The 24,330-nt window shown below is 46.7% G+C and overlaps 1 protein-coding gene across 1 annotated transcript in view; it reads left to right on the top strand.

The window, feature by feature from the left end:
• LOC124711883 (alpha-tocopherol transfer protein-like) overlaps nucleotides 1-24,330 on the top strand; it is a 147,549-nt gene that overhangs the window by 96,332 nt on the left and 26,887 nt on the right. The window contains exon 6 of the mRNA XM_047242125.1: nucleotides 7,441-7,543. Coding sequence (XP_047098081.1) covers nucleotides 7,441-7,543 — 103 coding nt within the window. The remainder of the gene's footprint in view (nucleotides 1-7,440; nucleotides 7,544-24,330) is intronic.

The raw sequence follows: 24,330 nt of genomic DNA, 5'->3' as shown, positions 1-24,330 counted from the left end.
CAAGCAGCAGATGTAGGGCCGCCCGTATCACCACCTCTGTATGCAGACGACTTCTGCATTTAGTACTGCTCCACCAGTACTGGTGTTGCTGGGCGCCGCCCACGGTGAGTCATGCACAAGGCGCAACCATGGGCTCTAGCCCACGGTTTCCAGTTTTCTGCCGCAAAGTCGTGTGTTATGCACTTCTGTCAGCGTCGTATCGATCATCCAGAACCAGAACTTTACCTTAATGACGATCCACTCACTGTAGTGGAGACATGTCGATTCTCAGGACTGGTTTTCGACGCCCGATTGACTTGGCCTCCTTACCTTAGTCAGCTTAAGCGTAAGTGCTGGTAGCATCTCAATGCCCTATGCTGCCTGAGCAACACCAACTGGTGTGCAGATGGCTCTACGCTGCTGCAGCTCTACAGAGCCCTTTCTCAATCCCGCCTTGACTATGGGAGTCTGGTTTATGGTTCGGCGGCGCCCTTAGCTTTGCGTTTACTCGAACCAGTGCACAACTGTGGCGTTTGCCTAGCGACAGGAGCTTCTAGGATGAGTCCGGTGACCAGCGTCCTTGTGGAGGCCAGAGTCCCTCCATTGCAGGTTAGGCATGCACAACTGCTGGCCAGTTGGGCTGCACGCCTTCGCAGTTCCCCTGCGCATCCAAATCGCCGGCTTCTTTTCCCACCCACGGCGGTTGATCTCCCGTGTCTGCGGCCCAGGTCAGGGCTTCCAGTTGCAGTTGATGTCCGATCTCTTCTATCCAAACTGGAGTCCTTGCCCTTACCACCTATACTTGAGGTCCATTAACGTACACTTCCATGGTGTACGCCTAGGCAGCGTCTTCACCTGTACCTTTCACATGGCCCTAAGGACTCAGTTAGCCCCGTGTCTCTCCACTGCCACTTCCTCTAGATTCTTGACACATACCGAGACCACGAAGTCGTTTAAACAGACGCCTCGATGGCTGATGCTCACGTAGGTTTCACATATTGAACAGCATTTCTTGCCCAATGGCTGCAGTGTTTTCACTGCTGAGCTGCTGGTTATATTTCGTGCTCTTGAGCACATCTGTTCATGTCCTGGGGAGTCGTTTCTTCTGTGTACTGACTCCTTGGCAGCCTACAAGCTATCGACCAGTGCTACCCTAGTCATCAGTAGCGACCATCCAGGAGTCCATCTATGCCCTGGAACGGTCCAATCGGTCAGTGGTGTTTGTCTGGACCCCAGTTCATGTCGGAATCCCAGGCAACGAACTTGCAGACAGGCTGGCCAAACAGGCCACGCGGAAACCGCTAATGGAAATCGGCTTCTCTGCAACTGACCTGCGTTCAGTACTACGCCGCAAGGTTTTGCGGCTTTGGGAGAGGAAATGGCATAACCTCAGCACGCACAACAAACTGTGCACCATTAAGGAGACTCCAAATGTGTGGCAGTCCTCCATGCGGGCATCTTGCAGGGACTATGTGATTCTGTGTCGGCTCCGCATTTGCCACATGGTTACCTTCTGTGCCGTGATGACCCGCCTTAGTGTCGTTGGGACGCCCGGCTGATAGTGCCCCATATCTCGGTGAGCTGTCCTTCTTTGGCTGCCCTGCGACGGACTCTTCAGTTACCGGACTCGTTGTCATTAATCTTAGCTGACAACGCCTCATCGGCTAATTTAGTTTTATATGTGACGGTGGATGTTATCGTTCTATGCAAGTTTTAGCGCATATCCTTTGTCCCTTAGTGTTCTGCACTCTAATGCTTTAAGGGTGGATGTTTTAATGTGGCTGGCTTTTCCTTTTTGTTCTCGTGGTCGTCCAGCCAGTCATCTGCGCTCTTGGTTTTACCCTCTTCTACCTGTTTCTAACTTCTTTGCGGTTTTCTTTTCCTGTTATGACCATAGTAGTGTTGGTTGTTTTTCTGTCGTTCTTCTGGTTCATCCTTTCACCTGTTATTGTGCTGTACGTCCTTTTCTTCTTTCCCTTGTGTAATTATTTTATAGGGACCAAGGGACCGATAACCCCGCAGTTTCCCCCCCCCCCCCCCCCCGTCCCTCCTTTTAAAAAGCAAAACCAACTAACCAACCCACCCGTGCACGGAAACGTTATCGAGTGACGCTACATAACGTTAAAGTTAGACAGCAAACGTGACTTCGTATACTGACAGTCCATAAGCGGAAAGTCACGTATTGCTGTTCTTCAGTGATCGCCACTGACCGCCATGAGCAACAGTGTAGAAGATGGAGCTAGCTGCTGCGGAGCCAGCCCTTGTCTCCTGTGAATGTGATGCTCTGTTGCCTCAGTGGATAATGGTTTCTGACACTGGTTTCCATTCACAGTTTATTTTTCTCCTCTGACCCTCTAAAAACTCGCATGTTTGTTGGTACACATGAGAAAAATAAAGTACAGCCTGAACGAAGTCCGAAACCGTCATGAACCAAGGCAACAGAGCACTGGACTCAAGAAGACAAGTTCTAGCTATGCAGCAGCTACCTCCATCTTCTCCACTGGCGATCGTGGCGGTCAGTCATGATCACTGAAAAGCAATATTTCGAGACACTCCGCCTACAGTCCGTCAGCGTACAAAGTAACGTTTGCTGCTGAAGGGTTGGCCTCGTCCCAGGTGCCCGTGCCTATAACTTGGTCTGTAGCGTCGTTGGAGCAATTTCCGAACACGGGCTTCGATCTTCGATTTGTTCCTCAAGAAATCTTCTGCATTACCTCGAACTCTATCGCAACATTTGTTGGTCACCCTGTATAATAAGACTGCCAGCTGTGCTATATTAAAACGATATTGCCTCTCTCCATCCCAAGAAGTTACAGGTATACACTACTGGCCATTAAAATTACTACACCACGAAGATGACGTGCTGCAGATGCGAAAGTTAACGGACAGGAAGAAGATGCTGTGATATGCAAATGATCAGCTTTTCAGAGCATTCACACGAGGTTGGCGCCGATGGCGACACCTACAACGTGCTTAAATGAGGAAAGTTTTCAACCGATTTCTCACACACAAACAGCAGTTGACCGGCGTTGCCTGGTGAAACGTTGTTGTGATGCCTCGTGTAAGGAGGAGAAATGCGTACTATCACGTTTCCGGCTTTGATAAAGGTCGGATTGTAGCCTATCTCAATTGCGGTTTATCGTATCGCGACATTGCTACTCCCGTTGGTCGAAATCCAATGACTGTTAGCAGAATATGGAATCGGTGGGTTCAGGACGGTAATATGGAACTCCGTGCTGGATCCCAACGGCCTCGAATCACTAGCAGTCAAGATGACAAGCATCTTATCCGCGTGGCTGTAACGGATCGTGCAGCCACGTCTCGATCCCTGAGTCAACAAATTGGGACGTTTGCAAGACAACGAACAGTTAGACGACGTTCGCAGCAGCATGGACTGTCAGTTCGGAGACCATGGCTGCGGTTACCCTTGGCGCTGCATCACAGACAGGAGCGCCTGCGATGGTGTACTCAACGACGGACCTAGGTGCACGAATGGCAAAACGTCATTTTTTCGGATGAATCTAGGTTCTGTTTACACCATCATGATGGTCGCATCCATGTTTGGGGACATCGCGGTGAACGCAAATTGGAAGCGTTATTCGTCATCGCCATACTGGATTATCACCCGGCGTGATGGTATGGAATGCCATTGGTTACACGTCTCTGCCACCTCTTGTTCGCGTTGACGGCACTTCGAACAGTGGACGTAACATTTCAGATGTGTTATGACCCCTGGCTCTACCCTTCATTCGGTCCCTACGAAACCCTACGTTTCAACAGGATGATGCACGACAGCATGTTGCAGGTCCTGTACAGGCCTTTCTGGATACAGAAAATGTTAGACTGCTGCCCTGCACATTCTCCAGATCTCTCACCAATTGAAAACGTCTGGTCAATGGTGGCCGAGCAACTGGCTCGTCACAATACGCCAGTCACTACTCTTGATGAACTGTGGTATCGTGTTGAAGCTGCATGGGCAGCTGTACGTATACACGCCATCCAAGCTCTGTTTGACTCAATGCCCAGGCGTATCAAGGCCGTTTTTACGGCCAGAGGTGGTTGTTCTGGGTACTGATTTCTCAGGATCTATGCACCCAAATTGCGTGAAAATGTAGTCGCATGTCAGTTCTAGTATATTTGTCCAATGAATACCCGTTTATCATCTGCATTTCTTCTTGGTGTGGCAATTTTAATGGCCAGTAGTGTACTTATTTCATTCACCAGCAATTTGAGATAGTGAATAATGACGGATTCGTTTGAGAACAGTGATAGTTACCATATCACAAACTGCACGGTTTGTCATCGAAATCATTACTAATTTCAAAAACTCTTAAATACACTTAGTTTTAGCAATGTTGAATCCACCATACGTCACTCCAACTTGAAAAACAATCGGAATATGGTGCGAATAATTACACTGAAAGATAGCTGGGAACCACGTCAGAGTAATGCTGGCGCGCACATCGTCGTAAGTCTACAGCCCGTCTAGTGCTGCACTCGACCACCACGCTAAGTGCTCATCGCAACAATCACTATTATTGAAAGCATTTTCAGTCAGCTGTGATTACGTTGGAATACGTGACCCGGCTAAACAGAAATGGTTGCGTTAATGTAATACACTCTGCAATGAACCAGATCGAAAAGTTCAGGTCCCACTCCAACAAAGAATGACAAATATATCGATGTGCAAAGATACACGATCCCCACGAAGTGAAGTTGGTCACATTGGCTCAGTTTAGGTTTCAGTTAAAGACAGCAACTCGGACTAGTTGTACTAAGAGAGTTGATTGTACGCCCGAATATCTCATAGATACTGTCAGATCAGTTCACCCGTGGTATAGGGAGGGGTAGCGTCTTTGATTCGTATTTGATCAGGTAAATTTTTAACAGAGATCATCAGAAATGGCGGCCGAAGACTTTCAGCATCACAATTCACCTTCAGTCAACGGCGTTGTCAAAGAGGTTCAGAGCACTCTTGACCTTAGGATGAGAAGCCGCTCCTAAATGCGAAAGAATCAGCAAGGATCAGCAGCATGAGAAAGGCTGTGGAAAACACTGCATGCAATGCATGTAACGTATACCCACAAGACATGGGGACTGTAACTGAGAAAGTGTCATGATAAACACGAAACACAGTTCCGAAGACAGCAAGGGATGACAAGTGCGAGAATTACGCCATAGTCAGAATTGACATCTCACGCATCAAAGTTGCTGACAAGAATAATAAATAGAAGAATAGAAAACTGCGGATGTGTTAGATGACGATAAGTTGGCTTTAGGAAAGTTAAGAAATCAGAGAGCCAGTTCTGACGATAGGGTTGATACTGAAAGCAAGGCTGAAGAAAATAGAGGTTCATAGGATTTGTCGACCTGGAAAGAGAGTTAGGCAATGTAAAACGCCGAAAGATGTTCAAAATTGAGAAAAGTAGGGTTACGCTACAAAAAGCAATAACGGAAGTAAAGAAATTCTCAAAATTAAAGGTGGAAGAATATCAATGATCCTATCCGCTGATGACATTGCTATCCTGAGTGAAAGTGAAGGAGAATTAAAAGATCTGCTAAATGGAATGAACGGTCTTCTGGGTACAGAAGAAAGACGAAAGTAACGAAAAGTGCAGAAATGAGAACAGCAATAAAGTTAACACAGGATCTACGGTCACGAAATGGATAAAGTTAAGGAATTCTACTACCTAGACAGCAAAATGACCAATGACGGACATAAAAAGTAGACTAGCAATGGCAAAAAGGGCATTCCTAGCCAACAGAAGTCTACTGGAATCAAACATATACTTAATTTAAGGAAGAAATGTCTGAGAATGTACATTTGGAGCACGGCGTTGTACGGCCGTGAACATGGACTCTAGGAAAAAACTGAACAGTAGAGAATCTAAGCATTTAAGATGTGGTGATACAGAACAATGTTGAAAATTAGTCTGATAAGGTAAGGAATTAGGTTCTGCGCAGAAACAGCGAGGAAAGGAATACATGCAAAATACTGACAACAAGGAGGTTAGACATCGCGGAATAACTTCCATGGTACTAAAAGTTGTAGAGGGTAAAAACTGTAGAGCAAGGCAGAGATTGGAATACATCCAACAAATATAGGACGTCGGTTGCAAGTGCTACTGAGATAAGGAGGTTGGCACAGAAGAGGAATTCGTGGCGGGCTATATCAAACCAGAAGACTTACGAATGAAAGAAAAAAGTGTGGTCGTGTTGTTGTTCCCTCATGCGTCAAAATTTTGTACACGAAGGGGAAGGTTTTCATTGTATTAACACTGAGACCCTGCTATTTGGGTACGCTGACGAAAAATAAATGTGAGCTGGAGGCTTTCAGTTCAAACTAAATTATCAGCGAGTTCCCTCGTATTTACAGCAGTCAGCTCACACAATGTCACTAAGCCGAATGAAGTGGTGCAGAGGTAAAACACTATCTCGCATTGGAGAGTCTAGGTTCAGTTCCCCAGCCTGCCATAAGGACGTATGTTTTTAGCTTATACCCAAATCGCTTAAGGGAAATACTGCGATGGGTCTTTCGGAAAGGACACTGCCGATTTTCTTCACCGTCCTTAAAAAACCTGCGGAACGTCAGACCACTCTCTCTCTCTCTCTCTCTCTCTCTCTCTCTCTCTCTCTCTCTCTCTCTCTCCGCCTTTCCTCGTTTTTCGTAGAACCTTTCTGGAAAAGTAAGCTACCAGTGGTGCTACAATATCACGCTTCACTAAACTAACAAGTCTCAACCTCTTACAGGGGTCTCACTGTGAACAACAGGAACTTGAGTGCTTCGATGAGCACATCTGCTGCTTCCAACTGGAACTATACTTTCTCAATAACGAGAAGGTCCCGAGTTCGAGTCTCGGTCCGCCAGGAAGTTTCAGAAGTACGTAAGTTTTTCTTGTAGTGATAAAATTAGGGCTAGGGCCGGTTTAAGGTCAAAGCGACTCAAGCTGCCACTTAGGGTGTCAAACGGCGAGGGACACGAGAGGCTCATAAGTGTAAGATTTGTGTACAGAGTGGATCACAATTAGTTGCAAAAGCTGACACGAATGAAAGTAAACGAGGGAGAAGGGGTGGGGAGGACATACCGTAAGTCGCTTGTGTGAAAAAATTTTCTCTTACCGGCACTGAATAAGGCCGCTGTGAAACTTTAGTTTTCAAGTCAGAACTAATTGCTGACTATCAACGGCTTGCCCTCCTATACTGATCACGAACCAAAATTATATAGAAATATTTTATATTCATACACAATAATGTACTGAAAAAGTTTGAACAGCCAGTCTCAACACCCCAGGTGCGTTCCATTTAGCTGCTCTCACTCTTGCATTGCGACTTCATGGTCATCTCCTTCGTCATAGTTTATCGCCCAAAATGTTTTTTTGAGACACTGCATTTGGAACGATTATTATTTGATTCAAAGATCCCTTTGTTGATCTGCTACTGCATTCTCTTCGTATGTTACAGTTTCACCAGCACGCTGACCTGGAGTCACTTCACAAGTTCTTCCCAAAGAGGATTCTGCCGAAGGAATACGGCGGGGAAGCGGGAACATTGGCAGAGCTCAACGGTAAGTCACCACTTAGAGCTGCGTGTCTCAAGCAGCAGTGACAGTACCTGCGCTGTTGCAGGAAGTTCCACCACCGAATGTACAACTGCGTTCTTCGGTCACAGTTAGATGGGCTCCTTCTTTCCCTACATCTACATACACGTGATTACCCTGCTATTCACAATAAAGTGTCTGGCAGGGGTTTCAATGAACCACCTGTCTCTGTACTGTTCCACTCGCGAACGGCGTGCGGGAAAAACGAGCACTTAAATTTTTCTGTGCGCGGCCTGATTTATTTCTATCGTGATGATCATTTCTCCCTATGTAGGTTGGTGCAAACAGAATGTTTTCGCAATCGGAGGAGAAAACGGGTGATCGAAATTTCGTGAGAAGACCCCGTCGCAACGAAAAACGTTTTAATGACTGCCACTCCAATTCTATCCGTAGAGAAAGATATGTACGAGTGGCATCCATCTGCACTGCTTAACGTCTTCTTAAAACTGAAACCTCTTGGCGGATTAAAACAGTGTGCCGTACCGGATATCGTATCGTGAACGCAAGTAATTCTTTAACAGTCTGAAATGTCAAGACACGACTCAGAACCCTCCCCGATAGCTTCAGTACTGCCAGTAACCCTCGCTAGTTATTTACTTTCGTAGAAGGTTGATTACTTAATAAGATGCAAGAAGGCTTGTTTTCCAGCCGAGCACTGACAACAATGTCGAAGTTACAGCACCAAGTGAAGTATGTGAAAATATGCAGTCACTCCATCTTTGGCAACTACAGAAATTTATCTAATGTAATTACTATTTCGTGTGTGTAAAGAGCATAGTGTGAGTCTTTAAACTGGATCCCACTTCGACGACTTAAGTCATGTGTGTCCCTTACCTACCCCAGTTGTCAAAGCGGGTAAGAACAACCTACAGGTTGACGCGGAATCCGATCCGCCTGTCTTTCTTGGCTACACTTCACATCGGCGAAATGTGACGGCTAGATTCCGCCTCTAATGATCTCGGTGTCGACGGCTCGTTAAACCTTAATCTTCCTTTTTTCTGAAGGCTACGTTAAAGGCAGACGAAATTCCCGTGGTCCGGCTGGGATTCGGCGCCACGACTCCTCTCTTTCCAGGCACTTTTTCCGAGAGGCGGAAAGATTTGGTAATTTCCGTTTTTAGTATGAAAGGGTGAGATTCAGAACGTATAGTGCCCCAAAAGAAAAACTTGAGAGGAATTACACACATAATGTATCCCAAATGACTGGCCTGAATCCACTCAACGTTTTATAGGTACATTACTTAGAGACCGAAATGGTAAAATTTTTTCAATATTATGTTGTTGTTGTTGTTGTTGTTGTGGTCTTCAGTCCTGAGACTGGTTTGATGCAGCTCTCCATGCTACTCTATCCTGTGCAAGCTTCTTCATCTCCCAGTACCTACTGCAACCTACATCCTTCTGAATCTGCTTAGTGTATTCATTTCTTGGTCTCCCTCTACGATTTTTACCCTCCACGCTGCCCTCCAACGCTAAATTTGTGATCCCTTGATGCCTCAGAACATATCCTACCAACCGGTCCCTTCTTCTAGTCAAGTTGTGCCACAAGCTCCTCTTCTCCCCAATTCTATTCAATACATCCTCATTAGTTATCTGATCTACCCATCTAATCTTCAGAATTCTTCTGTAGCACCACATTTCGAAAGCTTCTATTCTCTTCTTGTCCAAACTATTTATCGTCCACGTTTCACTTCCATACATGGCTACACTCCATACAAATACTTTCAGAAACGACTTCCTGACATTTAAATCTATACTCGATGTTAACAAATTTTTCTTCTTCAGAAACGCTTTCCTTCCCATTGCCAGTCTACATTTTATATCCTCTCTACTTGACCATCATCAGTTATTTTGCTCCCCAAATAGCAAAACTCCTTTACTACTATAAGTGTCTCACTTCCTAATCTAATTCCCTCAGCATCACCCGACTTAATTCGACTACATTCCATTATCCTCGTTTTGATTTTGTTGATGTTCATCTTATACCCTCCTATCAAGACACTGTCCATTCCGTTCAACTGCTCTTACAAGTCCTTTGCTGTCTCTGACAGAATTACAATGTCATCGGCGAACATCAAAGTTTTTATTTCTTCTCCATGGATTTTAATACCTACTCCGAACTTTTCTTTTGTTTCCTTTATTGCTTGCTCAATATACAGATTGAATAACGTCCGGGATAGGCTACAACCCTGTCTCACTCCCTTCCCAACCACTGCTTCCCTTTCATACCCCTCGACTCTTATAACTGCCATCTGCTTTCTGTATAAATTGTAAACAGCCTTTCGCTCCCCGTATTTTACACCTGCCACCTTCAGAATTTGAAAGAGAGTATTCCAGTCAACATTCTCAAAAGCTTTCTCTACGTCTACAAATGCTAGAAACGTAGGTTTACCTTTCCTTAATCTTTCTTCTAAGATAAGTAGTAGGGTCAGTATTGCCTGACGTGTTCCAACATTTCTACGGAATCCAAACTGATCTTCCCCGAGGTCGGCTTCTATCAGTTTTTCCATTCGTCTGTAAAGAATTCGCGTTAGTATTTTGCAGCCGTGACTTATTAAACTGATTGTTCGGTAATTTTCACATCTGTCAACACCTGTTTTCTTTGGGATTGGCATTATTATATTCTTCTTGAAGTCTAAGGGTATTTCGCCTGACTCATACATCTTGCTCGTCAGATGGTAGAGTTTTGTCAGGACTGGCTCTCCCAAGGTTGTCAGTAGTTCTAATGGAATGTTGTCTACTCCGGGGGCTTTGTTTCGACTCAGGTCTTTCAGTGCTCTGTCAAACTCTTCACGCAGTATCATATCTCCCATTTCATCTTCATCTACATCCTCTTCCATTTCCATAATATTGTCCTGAAGTACATCGCCCTTGTATAGACACTCTATATACTCCTTCCACCTTTCTGCTTTCCCTTCTTTGCTTAGAACTGGGTTTCCATCAAAGCTCGAGATATTCAATATTATATGCCGTGTTATTAATATAAATACGAATGCCACCATTTTGGTTCACAATCTAAAATACTTATGATTACTCACAAGAATACATTTTGTTCGTTGACATGGAAAATTAAAATTCTGAGACGAAAAAATCAGGACGTTTGAGAAAATGGTTAGCAGGCAACAAAGAAAACGGAAAAAGTCGACTGGACGTCGGATAATGATGCGTTCACAGGTGTATCAGCATTGCTCTTGTCAGCTTCGGTTTCACGTTAACCTTTAGCGAGTCAGAAACATTAAATTAAGCTTAGATTCCGCAATTGTCAACCTTTTATTTCAAGTTAATTCGATGCTAATAGATAATGTTACAAAGCCTAAAAGAACAGTTTCTATTTTCGAAGCAGCAACTGTCATGTACGCGCGAAACAAACTAAAGAATGTGTCTCAGTTTACAGAAGTATTTTGTAAGGTACACATACAGTGCCGTGAGACGGTCGGTATAGTTGAAAATTGACGCACTTCGATAGCAGTATAGACACTTCTATTGCTCCAAAACAGTTCTACACTGTCATCTGATCTTGTGGAACTTGTTACAAAATCGTCATGTTACATTACAAGAAGTCGAACCATAAAAAGCACTACCCGCATATACACATCTTAAGAAAAATCCAATCGATAAAATGCACACAGTTGGTAAAATGCACACGGATACGTGGATTTTATCATTTGTGGACATTTTATCAACAGAAGTATGTATTTATAAGCATAACCTACGTGGGTTTGTCAGCCGTATATGTTATTCTTGTGGCCATTAGATGTAGCACTCTTGCAGTGGATTTGATGTGGGTGTCAGTTTTTTCACCTATCCTGGACTTTTCACTTAAATTACCGACAGTAAACCAGACCACGTACTAACTTGTGTTCTTGCGGTATTCACATTCCCAGAAAGTTTTTACGTCTCACTGACAAATCACTCCTGATAAGTTTTAAAACATACCTTCTTGTAATATGTTTATACAGACTTGTCCCAAGCCGTCAGTGGACTGCATGCCATACGTTTTTTAACAATACTTATCGCGGACTATCGCTTTGTCACTTTTATTGACAGTTCAAGAATTTGGGTAAGGGATTTTAATTTTTATCATACCGAGCGAGGTGGCGCAGTGGTTAGACGCTGGACTCGCATTCGGGAGGACGACGGTTCAATCCCGCGTCCGGCCATCCTGATTTAGGTTTTCCGTGATTTCCCTAAATCACTCCAGGCAAATGCCGGGATGGTTCCTCTGAAAGGGCACGGCCGACATCCTTCCCCATCCTTCCCTAATCCGATGAGACCGATGACCACGCTGTCTGGTCTCCTTCCCCAAACAACCAACCAATTTTTATCATACTCTTTATTTGGGTAGATCGGGGGTGTATAAAATAAGACATTTCGATTCTGCTAGCAATCATCTTCAGATATTAAAATATCTGTACCGTGTGCAAACGTCAAAAAGTGTTGTACAATCAAGTAATGTCATTAAAACTCGGTGACTTACTATCTAAATTAAGTGTTTCAGATGATACTCTGTAATAAATTACGAACTAAAGGTGATTGCGTAGGACAAGCGAAACAGGTCATAACGTTTTCTGAATTCGCGATGTACACAAATAACGTTTACATTTCTTCACAGCGTAATGTGTGTGAATTTGAATTACTCCTGTATAAACTATTGTTCGCTTTTATTTTGACGTTTCACTTTTTTACAGTAAAATCTAATGTAGTGTGTCACATGCGACTGGAACGACACATGAAAGATATCCACACGGCTACTGACACTCACGAAATTATTATTATTATTATTATTATTATTATTATTCATTCTTTCTTTACTTTCTCAGACGTTAAGTCTGGTTAAAAATGGAAAGTGACGCGGACCTTGATCAAGCGTCACTTCCTTTTAACTGTATGGTATGTGTTATATTGCATTTAGGAACTTTCGGGCAATTGAACATGTATCAATAATTACAGATTTCTGTAGTTGTACATATAAGTTTGGATGTAGCTGTATTGCATTGAGGTACTGGTGGATATTGTGTGGTATGACTCCTGTAGTTGATAGTATAATTGGTATAATGTCAACTTTATGCTGATGCCACATGTCCTTGACTTCCTCAGCCAGTTGGATGTATTTTTCAATTTTTTCTCCTGTTTTCTTTTGTATATTTGTTGTATTGGGTATGGATATTTCGATTAGTTGTGTTAATTTCTTCTTTTTATTGGTGAGTATGATGTCAGGTTTGTTATGTGGTGTTGTTTTATCTGTTATAATGGTTCTGTTCCAGTATAATTTGAATTCATCATTCTCCAGTACACTTTGTGGTGCATACTTGTATGTAATTATTATTATTATTATTAGTATTATTATTATGATGTAATCTGATTTTCAAATGGTTATTTCGGCGTCTTTTAAAACCAGTGTGCGTTTTCTCACTGAGTTACTACGCTAAACTTTCTTGAAGCAAAGTAGTGTGTGGTACAAAAGCCGTGAGGATTTCGCCAAGTTGGTATTTCATTGTATTTATTGTGTGTATTTCCACTTATTTGTGGAGATAGCTGAATTCCACTCCACTCGGCATTGAATCCCTTCTTCCGTAATACGCACATCATCGGCATACTCACCTTCGACTTTCTGCTTGCACGTTTTCGTCATCAGTGTCAGTACTTTCTCTCCTAATCAACAACAATTTTAATGACTTAATCTTCAATGCCGTAGATTTTATTAAAAACTTTATTCGGCCAAGATGGCACAAAGCGTCTTACGTAGTCCGTTGACTGATACACTACAGGTTTGTATCAAGATTCAAAGATGACCATTTAAGCGGTTGAAACTAGTAATCACTGTTTTACGCATTGCAGTCTTGGCCAAATAAAGGTTTTAATAAAATCTAAGAGAGATTTAATTGCGTCAACAGGAAGCCTTCGTGGCGGCCCGCGAAGGCAATTTCTTTGACTCGGTGTGTTTGCAGTACGAGGTAGCAACGCACACTGCTTCAAACTGGAACGCGACTGTACTTAAACGTGTGACCACACTGGTTCCCACTACGACAGGGTATATGGATCGATTTGTCAAATACACGTGCAGAGGCGTCCTGGAATGTTGATCGGTCTTCCTCGAACACGACGTTTTAGCTGCTGCGAAGATTTTTCCATTTCGCTGAAACGTGTAGGCAGTGCAAAAAAAAGTTCAAATGGCTCTAAGCACTGTGGGACTTAACGTCTGAGGTCATCAGTCCCCTAGAACTTAGAACTACTTAAACTTAACTAACCAAAGGACATCACACACATCCATGCCCGAGGCAGGTTTCGAACCTGCGACCGTAGCGGTCGCGGGGTTCCGGACTGAAGCGCCTAGAACTGCTCGTCCACAGCAGCCGGCGTAGGCAGTGCAAATTAGTATTTATTTTACTGCGTAACTAGTGCTTGTTGAACACTATCTACCAAACCTTCCAGGAATACTGGACATTATTCTTAACAAGTCTGAAAATGATAGCCGTCGTCCGTGCAATTAAAGGCGATTGCCTTAAATTTGTTGTTGGGGGGGGGGGGGGATTCTTAATAAGCGTTCACACAAAGTACGTTAACCACACTGTCGAGATTAAATTTCGGAGAATGTCACAGCAGAAGCTTTGGATTTGGGTTGTCGGTTGCAGTAAAATCAGGCTGTGGGGAAGGAGGAGCCGCGCCAGTGACTAGTAAACTGGACGGATCCGGCTGTCGATAGGAAAAATGACACGTTGTGGGCCGCTGTCGGTGCGGCAATTGGAGACGATCGGCCGGCCACTGTGTCATTACTGCAGCAGGCAGTTCGCGGAAAAGTGTCTCGCCCAATCACCGCGCATGCGATGTTAGCTGCTGCGCCTCCTGGAACGAAGCAGTCCTACACTCGCTTGACATCCGATCAGCTGTTTGCGAAATTGCACGTTGCCACCTCTGCAGCGCAGAATTCGCAGAAGCTCTTACGTGCGCCGCATGCAGATGGTTACACGCAACATTTTCTCCAGCCGCTGTTTCGCTTCACAGCACGGTGTACTACGAGCAAGCGGACTTCACGTATCCTCTCAACAGCAACCACACAGGCGCCAATTTGTTGCTTACGTTCTTGCGGCAGGTTTTGTCTTCTACGAGCTTTTTCGGTGAAGAATCAAGCATTTTTCACTTTCATATCGCACACCGTGCACCTGCGTAGTAACGCAGCTGCCACTGTGTCGCCGGCCTTGGTGGCAGAGCGGTTCTAGGCGCTACAGTCTGGAACAGCGCGACCGCTACGGTCGCAGGTTCGAATCCTGCCTCGGGCATGGATGTGTGTGATGTCCTTAGGTTAGTTAGGTTTAAGTAGTTCTAAGTCTAGGTGACTGATGACATCAGATGTTAAGTCCCATAGTGCTCAGATCCATTTGAGCCACTGCGCTATTCACTTCTGCCTCCCCCCTCGATTACTTCCCTCCTTGAACTGATCTTCCCATTTATTCTTGTTTTAGTGTGTTCTAGCCAGTCATGTGATTCATCGCAGCTGTACGTATGGGTCATAAAGTTTATCACCTCGAAAAAGATAGTTAGTTTCGTTTTAGCTAAAAGGGTTGGACAGAAACACGGAAACAGCAAAAAGCACGGGAAATTACCAAGCCTAACGCGATGTAGGAAACCTGGCATTCAAAACAGCTTCCAGTAGTCTCGAAATGAGTAAATACAGACCCTGTTCTGTTTTCAAGGGAATCTCTCACCACTATTCCTACAAGTTAGTGATAAATGCAGGTAACGATGATGTAGTTGGATAGCCGTTCTCCAAAGCTTGCCGCGAAGGCTTAATAATAGTGGTTACCTTGAAGCTGAACGGCTTGTCAGTTGACAACTTTTCCAATCTGTGCCTATTAATATACTAGTATTTGGTTTCATACTTCAGTTTCATTAAAAAAGAAAACACAGCTGTGCATTTTTGTACTAGATTAAGGAAATATGTGCATCTTTTTGTACATAATTAAGATAGCCGTGTATAAGTTTCCAAGAAAATTGTTAAAATTAGCAGGTCGTAAGAAAGTTCATGATAGCAAGGAAGCGTTTTGAATCGCAATTGACTACATTATGCGAGTAGAAACGAAGAGTTAATTAAGTCTCTAGCGGATATTGGTGGTGTAAAAGTATTTTGCGGTACAATATGCATCTGTTGAGTTTTTTCCATGGAGTAATCTTTTATTTTCCCTCCCCACAAGGGGAATTGGGGAAGTACAGGATGAACCGGTGGTCCATAGCCGAAAGTGACTGAGTTTTAAGACCGACTCATATGCAAAAGTTTTAAAAGGTAACTTAGTCTTGACTGCCTAAAAAGTCGTTAGAATTCGCTAAAAAAAATTTTCCCGCTAAAGCCACAATTTTGCCAGTTAAAAGTTCATAAAATCCGCTAGTTCTAGCGACTTTGTCGCTAGAACGGCAACACTGGTCTAAGACTCCCATCCAGTCAGTCGTTGACTAGGCCGGTGTGGCAATAGAACATAGCAAAAGTAAAGCCGAAGGTTCAAATTTTGCGTCTACGAAATTATTCACGCGAGAGAATCGTACAAACACTCCGCTTGACCAACGTGCAGACTCCCGTATGGAGGACGTAGTAATTAGAAACCCTGGCGTAGAGAAACTAAAAGAATTGGAAGCAGGTAAGTCGCCAGGTCCAGATGGAATCCCACTTTGGTTTTACAAAGAGTACTTCACAGCACTGGCCTCTTACTTAGATTGAATTATCGGGATTCTCTCGCCCGGCACAAAATCTCAAAAATGGTTCAATTGGCTCTGAGCACTATGGGATTCAACTGCTGTGGTCATAAGTCCCCTAGAAATGGTTCAAATGGCTCTGAGTACTATGGGACTCAACTGCTTGAGGTCATTAGTCCCCTAGAACCTGGAACTACTTAAACCTAACTAACCTAAGGACATCACGAACATCCATGCCCGAGGCAGGATTCGAACCTGCGACCGCAGCGGTCGTGCGGTTCCAGACTGTAGCGCCTGTAACCGCTCGGCCACTCCGGCCGGCACAAAATCTCAAGTGACTGGAAAAAAAAGCGCAGGTGACTCTTTCATATACCATAAAGGAACGTACCTGCAAAATTACAGAGCAATATCCTTAACATCTGTTTGTTGCAGAATCTTCTAACATACTCTCAGTTCGAATAAGTGGGAAAAGCTTATGTCCACAAATAAACATGTTTTTAGAAAGCATCCTCCATGTCAAACTCAGCCTGCCCTTATCTCACATTATATACTACGAACTATGGATGAAGGGCAACAGGCGGATTCCATATTTCCATATTTCCAAGTTTTCGTAATGCATTTGATACGGTACCACACTGTCGACTGTTAACGTAAGTACAGACATACGGAATAGGTTCCCAGACATGGGAATTGCTCAAAGACTTCTTAAATAACGGAACCCAGTACACCCCTGCGGGTCCGGGGTAAGAATAGGCCCGAGGTATTCCTGCTTGTCGTAAGAGGCGACTAAAAGGAGTTTCAACCGTTTCGGCCTTCCATGTGATGGTCCCCCTTTGGGTTTGACCTCCATTTTTCAAAATTCTACAGAAGTACGAGCCTTTTGGGGAAGGACGCCTTACGTGGTGTCTCACTGGTTCTCAGTGCACTAAGACCTTGGCACTCAGCATTGTAACGGCGTTGTAACCACACCCGCTATTCCTCAAATTGGGCCTAAACGCCTGATGGGTTGCACAAGTTACGCCCATAGTGCGTCCCCATCTGCACCTACGATCATGATGGACTCTCCATGGCACCCGAAATCCAGCACGGTAGCCAGCCCGTTGTGGTGGGGTCGTCATGTACCCTCTAGGTTGTAGCCCCCTGACAACACAGGGATCGTACTGCCGATACCTGAGCTGCACCCTCCCCACGTCGGCCAAGGAGTAGATGCCCGTCTCCTTGGGGCATCAGGACTCCCCGCAACGGTCATCGTGCCAGGTGGCCCTTGCTGAGGCTGGGTGGCGCCCGTGGGCAGAGCCTCTGGTCGGAGTGGGTGGTATCGGGACGTACGTTTCGCAGATGAAACTTCAACATGTATCGGGTCGCTCTGCGGCCGAGTCTTTTAAAAAGAAAGGTACTGTCTCTGGTTCTGGTTCTCCTGCCCCTTCTCCCTTGGCCACTCCCTGGGAGGAAGGACAGGCCCGCCGGCTTGGGGCGAAGTACTTCCCCACTATTTAGTCTGTTCTCGGACCGATGGGGGACGTTCGCCACCTCCAAGCCCATGTTCTTTGTCCAGCACATCGAGGACATCTTCAGGGAAATCGAGGCTCTCAGTAAAATGCGTTCGGGGTCCGTTCTTATAAAGACCACCTCCGCCACACAGTCGGCGGCGCTCCAGGCGTGCGACCGACTAGGGGACATCCCAGTGTCCATTGTCCCGCATCTGGCACTGAATAGGACGCAGGGGGTTATTTTTCATCGTGACCTATTGCTACAATCTGATGAGGAGCTCAGGACCAACCTGGAGCGCCGAAGCGTGCATTTCGTCCGGCGAGTCCAGCGCGGCCCCAAAGACCGTCGCATCGACACCGGGGCCTTTATCCTCGCCTTCGAGGGGGACGTTTTCCCGGAGAAGGTAAAGGTGATGTGCGACCTTACGTCCCGCCTCCTATGCGCTGTTTTAGGTGTTTGCGCTTTGGGCACATGTCGTCACGGTGTGAGGCTGAGCCCATTTGTGGCGATTGTGGACGTCCTCTTCGTGAGGAACATACATGCACCCCACCACCTCCGTGCATTAATTGTCCTGGCGTCCACTCGCCTAGATCCTCAGACTGCCCCGCATATCAGAAGGAGAAGAAGATACAAGAAATCAAAACTTTGGATCGGCTCTCTTATTCTGAGGCGAGGAAGAAGTATGACCACCTCCATCCCGTGCCATTCACCACTTCGTTTGCCTCAGTTGTGTCCACTCCTTCCGCGGTATCCTCACCCCTATCCTGTCCCCCCTCTGCCTCCTCCGCGCATCAGGGGGCTCTGCCTCCGCCTCCCAAATCCTCCTCCCCCATGGCCCCCACCACCTATGCCCCAGGGGCCACCCTTCCTCCTCCTGCTCCCCCCATGCCACCTGAGAAGCGATCCTCTTCTCAGGCGTCCATCGGGGAAACGTTCCGTACCCCGGCTTCCGACGTCCGGCGTTCCAAAACGGACCCTGCGCGTGAGGACCTTCTTTGGATCAAGCCCACCATCCCCGTGCCTCATCGGACTTCCCAGAAGGCCTCCAAGAAGAAGTCTTTATCCCCCTCTCCACCCCGGCGCGTTTCGTCTGACGCTCCATCTGTGAGTCGCTGCTCCCAGCCGTCCTCAGTTTCGCCGGGACACTCTGCTGCCAGGCGCTCAGCTGGCCTCTCGTCGGCGAATGATGCTGCCCCTCCTATGCAACCCGGGAAAGCGGCCACAGCTGGCGACGACTCGATGGAACAGGATCCGCCTCCCGCCGGTTGTAGCGTTGTTCCCTCGAAACCTGGCCCTCCGTGGCCGTCGAGGTGACCAGCTCTTCACCCGTTTCGTTCCCCCTTTCTTCTGACTAGCGATGGCTTTATTACATTGGATCATAAGAGGTATTCGATCTAATTGGGAGGAATTAAAACTACTCCTCCGCCTGCACTGTCCGCTCGTCCTTGGCCTCCAGGAAACCAAGTTGCGCCCAACTGACCGTCTTGCTTTTACCCACTATACCTTGGAGCGGTCTGACCTCACCCCTGTGGACGGTATTCCAGCTCATGGTGGGGTCATGTTGCTCGTTCGGGACCATGTCTATTACCATCCCATCCCATTGACCACCCCACTCCAAGCAATAGCTGTCCATATTACTTTTTCTGCCTTTACTTTTTCCGTTTGTACCATCTACGCTCCGTCATCCGCAGATAGTCGGGCTGACATGATGCACCTGCTTGTTCAGCTTCCTCCGCCCTTTTTATTGTTTGGTGACTTCAATGCCCATCATCCCCTTTGGGGCTCTCCTGCATCCTGTCAGAGAGGCTCCCTCTTGGCAGATGTCTTCAACCATCTCAATCTTGTCTGCCTCAATACTGGCGCCCCGACTTTCCTCTCGGACTATACTCATACCTACTCCCACTTGGACCTCTCGATCTGTTCTACCACTCTTGCCTGTCGGTTCGAGTGGTATGTCCTTTCTGACACCTATTCGAGCGACCACTTCCCCTGTGTCGTTCGTCTCCTGCACCACACCCCATCCCCACGTCCTTCGAGCTGGAACATACCGAAAGCTGACTGGGGACTTTACTCCTCCCTGGCGACCTTTCCGGACCACGATTTTCTCAGTTGTGACAGTCAGGTCCAGTACCTCACGGATGTTATCATCAATGCTGCCGAACGTTCCATTCCTCGTACTACCTCTTCTTCACGTCGCGTTTCCGTCCCCTGGTGGAACGAGGCTTGTAGAGACGTTATCCGTGCTCGACGACGTGCTTTACGCACCTTTCGCCGCCATCCTACGTTGGCGAATTGTATTGGATACAAACGACTCCGAGCGCAATGCCGTAGAGTCATCAAAGACAGCAAAAAAGCTTGTTGGGCCTCTTTCACCAGCTCCTTTAATAGTTTTACTCCCTCTTCTGTTGTCTGGGGTGGCCTGCGCCGGCTGTCTGGCATTAAGGCCCACTCCTCGGTACCTGGCCTGACTTCAGGTACTGAGGTCCTTGTTGATCCTGTGGATGTCTCCAACGCCTTCGGCCGCTTTTTCGCGGAGGTTTCAAGCTCCGCCCATTACCACCCTCCCTTCCTTCCCAGGAAAGAGGCAGAAGAGGCTCGGCGACCTTCCTTCCACTCGCTGAATCTGGAAACTGACAATGCCCCCTTTACTATGCGGGAACTCGAATGTGCACTTGCACTGTCCCGGTCCTCTGCTCCGGGGTCAGATGCCATTCACGTTCAGATGCTGGCCCACCTTTCTCCGGCGGGCAAAAGCTTCCTTCTTCGTACCTACAATCGCGTCTGGACCGAAGGTCAAGTCCCCATGCGTTGGCGTCACGCCGTTGTTGCTCCTATACCCAAACCCGGGAAGGATAGACACCTTCCTTCTAGTTACCGCCCCATTTCTCTTACAAGCTGTGTCTGTAAGGTGATGGAGCGCATGGTTAATGCTCGGTTGACCTGGATTCTTGAATCTCGACGACTACTTACTAATGTCCGATGCGGCTTTCGTCGCCGCCGCTCCGCTGTTGACCACCTTGTGACCTTGTCGACATTCATCATGAACAACTTTTTGCGAAGGCGCCAAACGGTAGCTGTGTTCTTCGACTTGCAGAAGGCTTATGATACCTGTTGGAGAGGAGGTATCCTCCGCACTATGCACAGGTGGGGTCTACGAGGTCGCCTGCCCCTTTTCATTGATTCCTTTTTAACAGATCGCAAGTTTAGGGTACGTGTGGGTTCCGTATTGTCCGACGTCTTCCTCCAGGAGAACGGAGTGCCTCAGGGCTCCATCTTGAGCGTAGCCCTTTTTGCCATCGCGATCAATCCAGTTATGGATTGCATTCCACCTAATGTCTCAGGCTTTCTTTTTGTCGATGACTTCGCGATCTACTGCAGTGCCAAAAGAACATGCCTCCTGGAGCGCTGCCTTCAGCATTGTCTAGACAGCCTATACTCGTGGAGTGTGGCAAATGGCTTCCTGTTCTCTGAAGAGAAGACGGTTTGCATCAACTTTTGGCGATATAAAGCGTTCCTTCCGCCATCCTTACATCTCGGTCCCGTTGTTCTCCCATTCGTGGAAACAACTAAGTTTCTAGGGCTCACACTGGACAGGAAACTTTGTTGGTCTCTGCACGTCTCTTATTTGGCTGCCCATTGTACACGTTCCCTTAATGTCCTCAGAGTTCTTAGTGGTTCATCTTGGGGAGTGGATCGCACTGTCCTGCTTCGCTTGTATCGGTCCATAGTCCGATCAAAGCTAAATTATGGGAGCCTCGTCTACTCGTCTACTCGTCTGCTCGGCCATTCCTCTTACGCCGTCTCAACTCCATCCACCATTGGGGGTTACCTCTTGCGACTGGAGCATTCTACACTAGTCCCATCGAGAGTCTTTATGCTGAAGCTGCCGAATTACCATTGACCTACCGGCGCGACGTACTGCTGTGTCGGTATGCCTGCCAGCTGTTGTCTATACCCGACCACCCCTCTTATCAGTCCTTCTTCGCCGATTCTCTCGACCGTCAGTATGGGTTGTATGTGTCTGCCTTGCTGCCCCCTGGAGTCCGCTTTCGTCGCCTCCTTCGACAATTGGATTTTGCCCTCCCTACCACCTTCAGAGAGGGTGAGAGCCCGACACCACCTTGGCTCCAGGCTCCGGTTCATATTTATCTCGACCTCAGCTCGCTCCCGAAGGAGGGTACTCTGGCTGCAGTGTATTGCTCACGGTTTGTCGAACTTCGTGCTCGACTTGCCAGTCACACCTTTATTTACACTGATGGCTCCAAAACTGACGATGGTGTCGGCTGTGCCTTTGTCGTCGGGGCTGGCACCTTTAAATACCGGCTCCTCGACCAGTGTTCCAGCTTTACGGCCGAGCTTTTTGCTCTCCATCAGGTCGTTCAGTATGCCCGCCGCCACCGCCACTCATTGTATGTACTCTGCTCTGATTCACTCAGTGCTCTTCAGAGCCTTGGAGCTCCATATCCGGTCCATCCCTTGGTGCAACGGATCCAGCAGTCCATTCTTCTGCTGCTGATAGCTCTCCTGTCGGCTTTCTGTGGGTTCCCAGCCATGTAGGAGTGCCTGGGAATGAGGCTGCTGATGCTGCAGCCAAGGCTGCAGTCCTCCTGCCTTGGCCAGCCTCCCATTGTGTCCCGGCCTCTGACATTAGTGGGGTTGTTTGTAGTAGGCTTGTGTCCTTGTGGTGGGATACTTGGTCATCACTTCAAGGAAACAAGCTCCGGGCAGTAAAACCGTTCCCCACTGCTTGGACAACCTTCTCCCGACCATCTCGGCGAGAAGAGGTCCTTCTGACCAGATTGCGGATTGGGCATTGCCGGTTTAGCCACCGCTACCTGCTCTCCGGTGACCCAGCTCCGCAGTGCCCTTGTGGTCATGCATTAACAGTGCGCCATGTTTTATTGTCGTGTCCCCGTTTTAACCAATCTCGTGTTGTCCTGTCTCTGCCATCTACTTTACAGGATATTTTAGCTGATGACGCTCGAGCAGCTGCTCGTGTTCTTCGTTTCATTACTTTGACTGGCTTGTCTAAAGACATCTAACTCCTTCACTTATTTTATCTGCATCTTTGTAAGAACTTTCTGGTGTCCCCCCCCCCCCCTTGAGTTTTACTAGATTCTATGTGCTCTAACAATTGTGACTGGGCGCTAATGACCTCAGTATTTGAGCGCCCTTAAACCCCAAACAAAAAAAAGGAACCCAGTACGTTGTCCTCTATGAGGAGCGTTCATCAGAGACAAGGGTATCGTCAGGAGAGCGCCAGAGATGTGTGAGAGGACCGCTGTTATTTTCAGTGTACATAAATGATTTGATCGATGGGTTGAGCAGCAGTCTGCGATTGTTCGCTGTTGAGTACGGGAAAGTGTCGCCGTTTGGTGATTGTTGGAGAATACAAGATGACTTGGACAAAATTCCCAGTTGGTGTGATGAACGGCAACTAACCCTGCATGTAGAACAATGTGATGTAATGTAGACGAATAGGGAAAACAACCCATAATGTTCGAATACAGCTTTAGTAGTGTCCTCCTTCACACATTTAGTTCCAGTAAATACACTGAGGAGCCAAAATATTATGACCACCTGCTTAATAATTTGTTTGTCCATCTGTCTTTGGAAGGAAATAGATAACTGATTCTGTGTATCAGGGCTTCGACAGGTTGTTGATAGGTTTTTGGAGGTCCGTGGCATTAGATGTCTACACACATGTCATGTAATTTGTATAAATAAAGGACGGCTGGTTTGGGTACGTGGTGATGACGCCCGATAGCGACCAAAATGGGTTTAAATGGATTTACATTGGACGGATTTGTTCGCCGAAACATCAGCTTGAGTTCATACAATGCTCCTCAAACCACTGTAACAAGTTTCTGGCTCTGACACACTGACATTTATACTGGTCAAAGATGGGGCTGATAAGTTTCAATACCAGCTTCTCGATCAGTGCACAATTTTTTACCACGGAGCTTTTTGCCCTCGATCAGGCTGTTAACTACATCCGGAGGCACCAGCTCACTCGCTGTGTGATCTGCTGTGACTCCCTCAGTGCCTTTCAGAGTCTAGATGATCCAGATCCAGTCCACCACATCGTTCGACGGATCCAGGACAGCCTCCATTTGTTCTCGGATGGGGGAGCACAAGTGAGCCCATGTGAGTTCCTGCCCATGTTGGTGTGCCTGGGAATAACGCTGCCGATGCTGCATCCAAGGCCGCAGTCCATCTCGGTAGTCCCGCCTCTTACTCTGTTTGCTCGCAAGATATTCGTACTTTTCTGTATCGGCGTATCACGTCAATCTGGCATGACCATTGGTACCTCCTTCATGGGAACAAACTCAGATAAGTCAAACCTCTCCCAACAGCTTGGTCGATTTCCTCCTAGCCGTCTCGCCGTGAGGAAGGAAACGTTAGCTCGGTTGCGAATAGGACACTGCCGCTTTAGTCACTTGAGCGGCGACCCTGCACCCAGCTGTCCTTTCTGTAGCCAACAACTCACGGTCAGGATGCCGCCCGCTTTGCCAGACATTTTAGCGGATCACGTGAGAGCTGTGGCTCGCATTTTAAGCTTTTTTAAAAAGCAGAAATATGATA

This window comes from Schistocerca piceifrons, chromosome 8, assembly GCF_021461385.2.
Source record: "Schistocerca piceifrons isolate TAMUIC-IGC-003096 chromosome 8, iqSchPice1.1, whole genome shotgun sequence".
In the NCBI taxonomy this organism is placed as follows: Eukaryota; Metazoa; Arthropoda; class Insecta; order Orthoptera; family Acrididae; genus Schistocerca; species Schistocerca piceifrons.
Note: the sequence above shows the minus strand (reverse complement) of the source record. Positions and strands in the feature narration are given on the sequence as shown.